Below are 12,037 nucleotides of genomic sequence, written 5' to 3' on the forward strand. Positions count from 1 at the left end.
ATTAAATGGATCCTCTATGATCCACAGCCCCTGACCTAGAAGGCCTCTTTTCTGCAGAAGTCAGAGCATGAATGAGATCCACATGCAATTTTTTTCTGGTCCAATCTGGTGCCACTAATGACCAGTTCTGGATGTGCCATAATACACTGATACACCTGACCTAGAAGTGACCAAGGGGTGAAGATGTAAAGAACCAGAGCATACAGTCCCCAACAACCTTGGCTCCTTCTTCCAACCAAAGAACCCTATCACTTTTCAAAAGCACTAAGATCAAAAACTACAGGCTAAAAGAGGTAACTAAAAAAAAAAATCTTTGGTGCAGTGAAGCAGCTTTTCTTTCAAAATTCACAAGCTTTGTTTTTGTGGAAGAAGGATTTGGATGAACCTGGATGTCACAAGGCAAGCCCAGGAGAGAAGAAAAACTTTTCTGGCTATGAGATCTGAAACTGTGACAGTGGGTGCAATTTTCTTACTAGCAAATTCGTGTACATATGTAATTAAATATTTAGTTTAATAGAGTGAAATATGTGGTTCTCTCTCCGGAACAGCAGCGAGCCTTCATTGATATAAATAGTCACTGGGAACATCTAATCTTTAGTAGTGCTGGGATAAAAGTATTTGTGGGGATGTAACATCTTAGGTCTTTTTCTTAAATTGTTCTTTTTTCCTTAATTGGTTCTCGTAAGCCTTTTGGACTGTACACCCCTCACAAGTCTGCAATTATGTAACTCAATCCATTTTACTAATTCAAATGTTAATTTGTAAATTGTTACTTGAAATTATAACTAAATTAAAAAAAAAACATCTGACATGAGAAAATAGGATTTTGGAGATTTTGTCTGGATTGTTTCTGAATTTTCATTCATTTTACCACAGGAATCATAATGGTATTTTTTTTTTTGAGGGAAAGGAGAGATTGTCCTGGCAGTTTCCTCCAGCAACTTTGGGCCTCCAGCTCAATCAGAACCAGGACAGGGATCCTATATAATGCAATATATGACACCAGATTAAGAGTGACAGGACACAACTAGTCTGCTCAATATGGTGATTAGAGTTACAACTGCTGCTCCATAGATATTACTCCTCTCTTGTTCTGAAGTAAGATGCCGAATACTTGGTTTCCATCCTCTGGCCATTAAGAGAATATCTAAGTTTATCCCATGCCTTTTTGGAATCTCCTCACTGTTTTGTCTTTACCTTTAATAAGAGAGCATTCGAGGCATTTCATCACCTTTCCTATGAAGAAATATTTCCGAATGTTCCAGAGCAGGGATTCCCAAACTACAGCCCATGCAGCTTATCCTTATGGCCCTGCTATACATTTCCTGCCTGTGGCTGAGCCCAGACATTTTAGGGTTTTTGTTTTCTCTCTGCAGCAGCACTAAAACAGCAGAATTGACTCTATAAGCTGAAGCTGGTAACAAAAATATTCTGAGTCCCTCCCTCCACCTGCCCCTTCAGGGATTTTATACTCAAATCTCTTCCCAAGCAGCAATCAAAGTAATAAACAGTGACACTTTTTACAAAGGTGGAAAAGAGAAAACATCCCTCCCCTCCCCCATCCCTTCCTATTCATCCCAGCCGCCTCCCTTCTCTAATCTATACATCGTTTTATTAACAAGTTACAGCCTCATGCATGAATTTCTTGTTAAATGTCAGAAGTTCAATAGCTGTCCTCTGGCGGCAGGAGTGAGTCTCCCAAAATGGGAATCATCTGCATTGAAACATTGAGATTTCCTCGGGGGTTGCATTGTACACGTTCAATCTCTCCAGTTGTAATAGGAATATCATCTGAGCGTGCAATTAATTGTTGCATGGATGGCGCCTGGTTTGTAATCCACTGTGCAAGAATCATTTTGTTAGCAATAACAGTAGCCTGCAACACAAAGTCTTTAAATCCTTGAGGCACTGGCAGGCAAAGTCGGGGATGGCCAAACAAAAGCGCAGGGTCATAGTGCCAACCAGCTGCCCACAAAGCTGATATCTGCTTTCGCAGATTTTTCAAAAATATTACTATCTGTGAACAAGACCAGAACATATGTCCTAATGTCTCTCCCTCCGCTCCACATTTCGGGCATGCTCTATCCGACGACAATCCCATATGGAAGACTCGTCGTGGAGAAACAAACGCCCGTAAAGCAAATTTATATTGGAGTTCCCAATGCAATGATATCCTTGTATATTTCCGCAGCGCCAGTACATGCACTTCAAACATTACTGTAGTGATAGTAGTGTTCAAGTCCTCGCTCCACAATTTAGCATACTTTGTAAAGTCCAACTCAGGTGCTGTATCTCTCAAATGTCTATGGTAACAGGACAGTGGCACCTTCTGTTGTGTGCCTAGGGAGAAAGCTGAGCCAGCTCCTCTTGTACATCCTTAGTCAATAGTTCCCATGACAAGCCATCTATGTAATGTTTCAATTGGTAATAATGAAACATGTCCATTGGTGACAAGGAAAACTGTTTTTACAATTCAATAAATGATTTGACTTGGCCTTCCTCTGTCAATATGTGCAATATATATAGAACAGTCCACGCCTCTGCCATCTGCAGAAAGCCGAATACATGTACCCGGGGGGAAGGCCGAATTATTACAGATGGTCATATACGGGGTAATCTTTGGAGAGAAATGGTGATGGCGGCACACCCATCGCCAGACTGCCTTTGCAGTTGGAAAAATAGCAGAAGAGCTTAGTACTGCAGGGATGCTCCCTCCCAACACATGCAATAAGCAACTAAAGTGAACTTTATGGGTCAAATTTGTTTCAGTTTTGGTGGCTGAAAAATTTTGCGTATCTCGGAACCAATCATTAGCATGTCTCATGCCACTGGCAACTGTTAGATGTCTCAAACTCAAGAGGCCTAAGCCCCCATATTCCACCGGGATCTGCAAAATGGATAGCAGCAGTCTTGCTTTCTTGCCTCTCCAGAATAATCTCTGTAGCAAGTGATTCAGTTTCTTTTCACCTCTATGCTTGAGATAAAGTGGCAGGACTTGAAATGTGCACAACCAGCGCAGAACAATTAACTTATTGTACAATACAATGCGTCCTAAGAGAGATGTCGGATATGTCTGCCATAGTTGTAATCTAGTGCTGGTATCAGAGAGTAACTTAGCAATGTTAATTGAGTACAATTGAGATAGATCACTGGGTATACGCACTCCCAAATATTTTACATCCCCTCCAGCCATTGCAAAGGGAACTCCCCTTTCCAATGTGTGCCCTCTCCCTGTATAACCTGAAGGGCCTGGGACTTTCTGAGATTTAGTAAAAAGCCAGAGTGGTGACCAAAGTTAGCTAGTAACGGAAACGAGTGTTCTGGCTCAGTCGCCACCGTTACAATATCATCTGCAAATGCTAGAACTTTCATCAATTCACCGCCCACCGTGATACCAGAGATCTCCCCCGTCAAGTTCAATTGTCTCAACAATGGCTCTATAGAGAGCACAAATAATAATGGGGAGAGCGGGCATCCCTGCCATGTGCCTTTACATATGGGGAAAGCAGTAGTGCGTACTCCATTCACAAGTAAAGAGGCCATGGGATTCACATACAACACCTGTACCGCTCTATAGAACCATCCCTGGAATCCCACATACCGCAACACCCAAAACAAGTATTCCCAGCTCATGTCGAACGCCTTGTCCGCATCTAAGCTGAGGACCAAGACCGATGTTTCAGTCTGTTGACACTGTGCCATGACTAACATTGCTCACTGCTTGGCGATTCTAACAAATCCCGTTTGCTCTGCCCCAATTAATCTCGGGAGAAGTCCTGCCAGTCGCTCCGCTAATAATTCTGCATAAATCTTAAGATCTACATTTAAGAGCGAAATCGTACGATACGAATCAGCCTGATCAGTTGGCCGCTCTGGTTTCAATATCAGTGAGATTATTAGTGCAGTATTTGCTTATAATGGAAACTCACCCTCTGACACCACTTGTTCATAATAGGCTCTGAGTGGCTCCAAAAAGGAGGGGGGCAATAGCTTATAAAACTCTCCAGAGAACCCATCTGGGCCAGGGGCCGAGTTTAGGGATAATGACAATAATATCTTGGAGCTTCTTCCTGGTGATAGGACCCTCCAACTGCTGGATCTCTAGGGGTGACAACTTTGGGAGTCCTACTTTAGCCAAATATCTATGTAATGCAGATAGACGTGGTATGATCAGCAGCATATAAGCTGGAAAAGTACTGCACAAAGATCTCTGCTATCTCCTCACTTTTATTACATACCACCCCGCTTTATTTTTTATAGCAGTTATCGCTTTGTGCGGCCCCCATGACTTGACAAGGCGTGCCAACAAGGGTCCTGTTCTATTACCAAACCTCTGCAGTCTGTATTTACAATACAAAAGAGAGTGAGTCGCATGCTCATGGAGTAAAGAATTTAAGACTACCTGCGTGGCATGCAGCTGCTCTTGTGTAACAGAGTTTGGTTGCTGAATATATCGTTTCTTCGCTTTTTTTTAGTTTTATTTCTAGCTGCAGAATGGCTCCTGAAAGTTCTTTTATTTCGGGCCTGAACATATGCTATTTTGTTGCCCCTCAGCATGGCTTTGGCTGTTAACCAGAAGAGGCTTGGCTGCTTCAGGTGTTGTTCATTATAACTTAGGAAATCATTCCATTTTTGGCAGAGATATGTGGCAAAATCAGTGTTACGATATAAATAAGCTGGAAACCTCCATCCCGTTCTAGCTTGATAGTACTCTGAAGCTTCCATGTCTACCCACACCATCGCATGGTCGGATGCCTCCTCAGGGCCTATGCTTGCCGATTTCACCAAGGGGAAAAGGGCTCCATCTACTAGTGCATAATCAATTCGTGACAAGGTACCATGTGCTCTGGACAAATGCGTAAAATCTTGTTCTCCAGGGTGCAGAGAGCACCAAGCATCTACAAGATTTAGGGAATGCATAAAAGAAGCAAGGGCTTTAGCTTGAGGCCCACCCTGATGAGCTGTTCTAGGGACCAAGCAATCCAGAGATGGATCCAAAACCAAGTTAAAATCCCCCAATACCATTAACTTGAGTGTTTGATGGGGCGCACAAAGTTGTATCAACACATGATAATATGCGGGATCATAACTGTTTGGGTCATAAAGATTTAGGACTAAACATGCCCTGTTATGTAACCAAATATGCAGGAGGATATAGTTTCCTAGAGGATCTTTTGTTAGTATTTTTGTTTTGCACACTAACCCTTTTCTTATGAGCTTCAGGGATTTTAAATGTGTCTCTTTCTGTAAAAGGTTGGGGAACTGTGTTTTACAGGTTCTTTTTCTTTCAAAAGGGTTTGTCTGTTGTGCATTAACGGCTTTCAAGGATTTAGACATACTATACACTATTTCCCCTGTCCCAGGTATGTATATTTAGGTCCACAAGTCTCATTTTTTTAAATCTTTCAGTGCAGAACTCACATCATTTTGGTTGCTTTCCTTTGGGACACAATTGGCCTCTTTATATCCTTACTGAGGCGATGATATGAAGGCTCCAAGAGTTAGTCACAACTACACAGAGATTTTTTCTCCTTATCTTTTATATCCCTCCCTTATATTCCTACATCAGTCATTATAGCAACAGTCATGGGATGGGTGCCATGTGCCAAGTCTTCCTTCTGCAGCTGACATCATGGACCTTGAAAGCCACCACAGGGTGATGATTACAACCTCTGCTAACACCTCCAGAAAACCCAGGGAACGGAAGATAAAACTTGGGGGGAGCCGTCTGCAATAGATCCTTCTACTCATTTTGTGCTTACTCAATTCTGTTCACCATTGCAATAATTTGCGATTGTAATACATTTATTTTAATTTTTAAATGTAAATCACTTTGTATATCAAATGCAAAAACAAACATTTAAGATATCTTTCTTTCTCCCATGAGTTCTACAGCATCCTTACTCGCATCATATAATAATAATGTAATACAGAATACTGGCATTGCCAAATCTTCATCTATCTTTTGCCATTTGAAGGATGCAGACCATAGAAGTCTGTCCAGCATTGGTATTACAATTACAAATAATTGTGATTAGGGCACAGGGAAGGTGGATGCTGGAGTGGCATAGTTAAGATTGCATATGCTCTTCTACTCGAGATAATACACGAAAGGAGGACGACAAAAAGAGATGGGGAAGCAGGTTGAGGATGCTGGAGAAAACAGATGCCTGAATGAAACACATGGGGATGGGGGGAAGAGGACAGATCCACATTGCCAGAAAGCAGGGGATACTATACTCAACGCATGATGGGCCACCCGGTGTGGACCATGATCATGAGTGGAGTATCAGTTGCTATGAAAATGGCAATCCACAAAGTCTGGAGGTGTATGTAGCATTTGTCATAAAAAAAGAGAGGCACTGAACAAAAATCTAAGGAGTGAAGGAGGATAGTCTCTTACCCATAATGGAGTTAGAATGTGTGTATGAAGTCACTCATTCCAGAAAAGAGTGCTTCAGAGATCAGAGGAGTTCCAAATTCAGAGAGAAGATTCTGGGGAATCCCACGGAAGGATTTTCATCCATCCTGAGAATTCCATTGCAGAAAACATCTGAGGATTTTTTTTTGTTTGTTTTTGGTTACCTACAGCTTGAGAATGAGTTTAACAGATAAACTTATATTTATTTTATTCTAACCAGTAAACTCAATTTTTAACAAACTGAGATGTGGTTGACGTAGATGGTTAGAGAAGTGTAAATGAGGGAAGAGGTAAAAAGCATCAAATCACCAGAATAAGATCTTAAAGATTCATTCTTCTGCCTACTCCTCAGGACCCACAAAATTCAAACTCCCACCAAAGGGTTCACCACATTGCTATGCTATGATCCTGAGAGATTCATTCCAAGTGTATTATTTTTCCCTCATGCTTTTGATGTGCACAAAGAAGTCTACGTTTGAGAGATACTTAAATTCAAATTTGAGAAATAACTTTTGCATTTGTTGATGTATGTCAGTATATCTGCAGAACACCAAATATAATTTATAATCAGCATATACTTTGTAGTATGAAATAAATGAACACTTACCATTTACAAAACTGTTAATCAACCAGGAATACCAGCTGCAAAGAAAGCAATTATAGTAAGGATTTTTTTTACACATACAGTAAACAGCATATTTCAGAAATTGACAAAATATACCATTTTCCCTAGAGTGAAATATATTTAGAGACCACAAGTACTGCAAATCATTTTGAAACTCAAACTGATGAAAACAGACTTTAGTCCAAACTGTGGGGTCATGAAACTTGTGTTTGGGATCATGATCTGGGAGAACACTCCATAGGATATTTTCCTGCGCTGTCCAGGGGTCGCAGCCACAGAAAGATTGGTGAGCACTGCACTAAGTCCTTACCTTAGGTGTGTTTATTGCTCTCTATATACACACACACAAAGGAAACTTGTAAATCAGAAAGCCAGACATACATACCCCACATGGAGAATGAAAGTCTCCTTTCTGTCAGACTTTTCATATATCATTTAAAATACAAAGGGGAATTGCAAAAGGAATCATGAGTGTGTGTACTGATGCTGTTCCACAACCACTACAATTTTCCATGCAGTTCCATTCCAAAGACCAGCAACTTGCCCATTTCTACTACGGTTCAAGTAGAGAGGGTGCATGATCACAATTCTAGAATACTACTTTCAGTTTCAGAGCTTTGAGGGTTGCATAATAAAAACAAAATGAAAAAAAATGTCAATAACATTTTGTATAGTGCCAGTCTTAGCTCTTATGTAGGACTTCCACAAAGTAATCAGATTACCTAATTTCCCAAAAAGGCACAGCAGGCATACTTAAAAAAAACTACACTGAGGCAATTAGCTCAGCTGATAATGAAATTATATTGGGGTGATTTGAGATGCTACTAAAACAATGATCACAAGGGAAATAGTTTAAGAATCTGTTTAGATTATTATGGTATTTACTATACCACCTTTTATCAACAAAGCAGTTTGAAACACAATATGAATAAAATAAAATAAAACAGGGAATGCCAATGAAACAGGCAAGTTAAGACAGGGACCAGGACATTAGAGGCTACAGAAAAAAATGAAACAAAGTAGGATGAAGAGAGCAAGCACCAAGCTAAAAAGAACACAAGATAACACAAAATAGCTGGAAAGCAAAAAGAACAAACGCTCAAGTCTAAGCAGCAAGACTTCAAAGATCTGCTAGCCCTGTAGTCAGAAGACTCAGATATTGTCACTAATACAGAGACAAGGTTCAACAATTCCCATGAATGGGATATGGCCATAATCTGCTTTGGAGGGGTGGAGATAGCCCTAAGTCAAAAACAATATCAAAATGACTGAAATGTGGAGGAGATTCCAAGATGGCAATGTGAGCAGACGCACCTGTGTTTGCTTCTGAGGCTGCTCTGGTTTTCAGCTCCTTCGGTGCCTCTGTCGCCTCGTCTTTTTTGATGGGGAAGCGGAGGGGAAAGGTTAAGGAACATCCCTCGGTTCCGGAGACCCTTTCAACATTGAGGCAGACGACCTTGCAATTTCCAAAGCAGAAACCGGGTCCTCGGGGAACTTCCACCCCCACTGCAACTCTCGATGCATCGGCATCAATCGAGAGTGCTAACGGGGCTTCTTTGAACCCTGTGGAACGTATTGCTCCGCCTCAGCCTGGGAGAGAGTTGTTAGCAGCCCGAACAACGACGGAAACCGAAGTGGTTCAACTGAACCTGGTTGAGGGAAGGTCTGCAGCAACTGAGAATGGATCTCAATTACGAGAACAATTAATTCAATCAGCTTTATAGGTATTGCCTCAAGATATTGTTTCTAGATTATCTCGTGCTGAGGCTCAACCTCAATCTCTCCCAGTTGCTAGTGGCGTGGTTAGACCAGCAATTGTGACACTTGAGTCACTGTGGGGTATGGTTTATGGCATCCAGGTCTCTATGCAGAATACACTGAAAGAAAATACTGGTGATATTAAAATTCTTTCTGAAGCTGCGCTGCTCCAAGCGCAAGTGACTGCACAGCAATCCTTGAAACTGGAGAAAGTGAATACTGAATTTCAAGAAATGGGGACTTTAGAAACTGCACTGGTTAAAGATAATAATTTCCTGCATAAACGAATGGAATACCTGGAGAACCAGGCTAGGAGACAACCTTAGGTTTCTTAACTTCCCCAAATCTCCTTTAATTTCTCCTTTGGAAATGGTGAAAATAATATATGGTAGACGTTCTTGGAATGTATAAGGACTCACTACCTCCCAAGACATGGGCCTATTACATCTGGAACCCGAAGGGGACTGATGGAAACCCCCCAGTAGTGGGGGTTGGAATAAATCTTACTTCCTTCCTGGAAAGTTCACTGGAAATAATTACTCAGAGGTCAACTATGCTGGTCACTTTTGAGCTGGAGCCTGATCGCAATGCTGTTTTAAGACTTTCCTTAAGACACTTAGAAAACTTGTTTTTGGGCTCAAAGGTCCGAATTTTCCCTGATCTCTCGAGGCCTACAAAAGTGAGGCACAGGGCTTTTTTTGGAGCAGCGCCCTAGAGCGTTGGCACTGGGAGTAAACTTTGTATTACGATTTCCTTGTATTTGTAATGTATTGCTTGAGGGTAAACATTTTCAGTTTGTAGACCCAAAACAGTTAAAAGAATTTCTTGATGCTAGAGCTGATGTGAATGTTGTATGCCCTCCCTAAATAGCAGGCTAGGGTCGGTAACCCGAGGTAGCAACCGCTAGATTATTTTCTTTAATCCTTTTCAGACTTTTAAATTCTTGGAATCTAATTTCTTTACTTGTGGACAAATAGGCTGTTAAGAATTTTTCTTTACTTTAATTGTACTTTAAATTTCCTCTGTATAATAATGCCGATTGCATATTCACATTGTGTAGTGAAATACTGAAATTTATTAATAAAGGTTAATAAAAAAAAATGACTGAAATGTGGAGGATATGCGGAAAGGAGGAATTACTGTGGATCATCTTGGAAAGAAAAGGTAGCATTTATATCTACATGGGTGTTGTCTACAGACCTATATCTCACACTGAGAAGTTAGATGTCTAGCCATAGATAGCCTGGAATGAAGGGAGATGTGCTCTTGCTAGGTTGAAGTCTCCTATCAGATGAGGACTGGAGTATCACCTCTGCAGACTTGGAAAGAAGTAAAGAGAATATGCATGCCTTTTACGGAGCTCTACTCATGCAAATGCTGATGAAACCTATAAGGGAAGAGGTGACGCTGGATTTGGTGCTCACAAACAGACAGGGGTCCACCTGTACAGCAGCAACCATCAAAAAATATGGTTTAATTTAAAAGCTAAACATAAAAAGCTTGAAGTCATGGATTTCAAACACACACTAACCTGTAAAATGGTGCAATACCTGAAGGAGAAGCTGGCAGGGTGGGAGGAGATAAGGGAAGTGAAAGGAAAGTGGACTAAACAGAAAAGATAAAAACGGCAATAGATCTTTATGTAAGAAAATAAAAGTTAAAGTAAAAAAACATTACAGTTTTCTAATGAGATAGCTGACAAAATAATGGCAAAAAAAAAAAAACAAGAAACAAAACTTGCAATTGCAAAGTACAAAGGATCACAAAAAGAAGAATGCAGAAAACAATTAAAGCTTAGAGAAACAGAAATCAGAAAGGTAAAAGCATGGGTAGAAGATGGCCAAAAAATTAAAATAAGGTGACAAGACTGTTCTAGTATGTCAAAGGAAGGATTAAGGCCAGAGGTAAAACTGTAAGCCTGAAATATGCAGAAAACGATATGTGGAGAATGAAGAAAAATCAAAAATGCTAAACAAATACCTCTATATAGTATTCACTAAAGAAAGCCCTGGGGAGGAAACACAGATAACTAGTAAAAAAAAGCACATCAAGATGGAAGAGATAAACTACCATTCACAGAAGGAAATGTCCGTAAATAACTTGCAGGTTTGAAGGTGGACAAAGCCATGTGAATGGGTGGAATACACCCCAGAATACTAAGAGTTCTGGGGGGGCCATTGATAGATGTATTTAACAGATCCATGGAGACAAGAGAGGTTCTACATGATTGAAGGCAGGCAGATGCAGCAACTCTTCAAAAAAAGTGGTAGCAAAGAAGAGATTGAAAACTAGAAACTGCTAAGCCTTAGTGATGAGAAAAGTAATGGAGATGCTGCTGAAGGAAAGGACAGTAAGCTTTTTACAGGGAAGAGGGTTGCAAGATCATACAAAACAAACCTGATTGATGTATTCAATAGTGTCTAGAGAACTAGATACCACAGCATGTGCTGGATGTGATCTACTTGGATTTCAACAAAGCCTTTGTTACAGTTCCTCACTAGAGACTTACAAACAAGCTGAACAGCCTGGGAGTGGGTCCCAAGATGGTAACTGGATTAAATACTGGTTGACTGGCATTCACCCAGAAGAAAGAAAGGTGTAGAGTGCTTCAACGGTTAATCTTGGGGCCGATTCTGTTTACTATCTTTCTGAGTGATATCACCAAAGGATTAGAGAGGAAAATTTGTCTATCTTCAGATGACTTGAAGATCTGCAACAGAGTGGACCAATTAGAAGTGATGTAAAAAAACAAACAAACAAATAAAAAAACAGACTAATGAAATGCCTGGAAGTTATCCTTTAATACAAAGAAAACTATACATAATGATGGTCATTTTACAAGCACTATTCAATGCTTTAAATGTCCCAATCCCAGCACATGAATGTCTTTGCAGCCAAAATGTTTAGTCCATCATTTTACATAAGGCCAGGACAAAACGTTTACGCTGAGAAAATGGATAGGGCTGCAGGAGGTGTGTCATGCAGTGTTCTCTACATCTTTTACCCAGTTTTGGATCACACATTGCTAAGAACATAAATGTTGCCATACTGCAACAGACCGCAGATCCATCAAGCCTAGCATCCTGTTTCCAACAGTGGCCGATCCAGGTTACAAGTACCTGGCAAGATCCCTAAACAGTACAATACATTATAGAAAAGAGAATTGGGAACAGCCTAGGGAATTACAATATAATCATCTTAACATTTAATACTAGTAACTGACTCAAATAACG

General features: G+C 40.5%; 1 protein-coding gene across 1 annotated transcript in view; it reads right to left on the reverse strand.

Moving 5' to 3' along the window:
• The window catches only part of CLPTM1L (CLPTM1 like), a 346,065-nt gene that overhangs the window by 39,655 nt on the left and 294,373 nt on the right, over positions 1-12,037 (reverse strand). The window contains exon 13 of the mRNA XM_030209834.1: positions 7,029-7,063. Within this exon, the coding sequence (XP_030065694.1) occupies positions 7,029-7,063 (35 nt within the window). The remainder of the gene's footprint in view (positions 1-7,028; positions 7,064-12,037) is intronic.

The sequence above is a fragment of the Microcaecilia unicolor genome, chromosome 1, assembly GCF_901765095.1.
Source record: "Microcaecilia unicolor chromosome 1, aMicUni1.1, whole genome shotgun sequence".
Taxonomy (NCBI): Eukaryota; Metazoa; Chordata; class Amphibia; order Gymnophiona; family Siphonopidae; genus Microcaecilia; species Microcaecilia unicolor.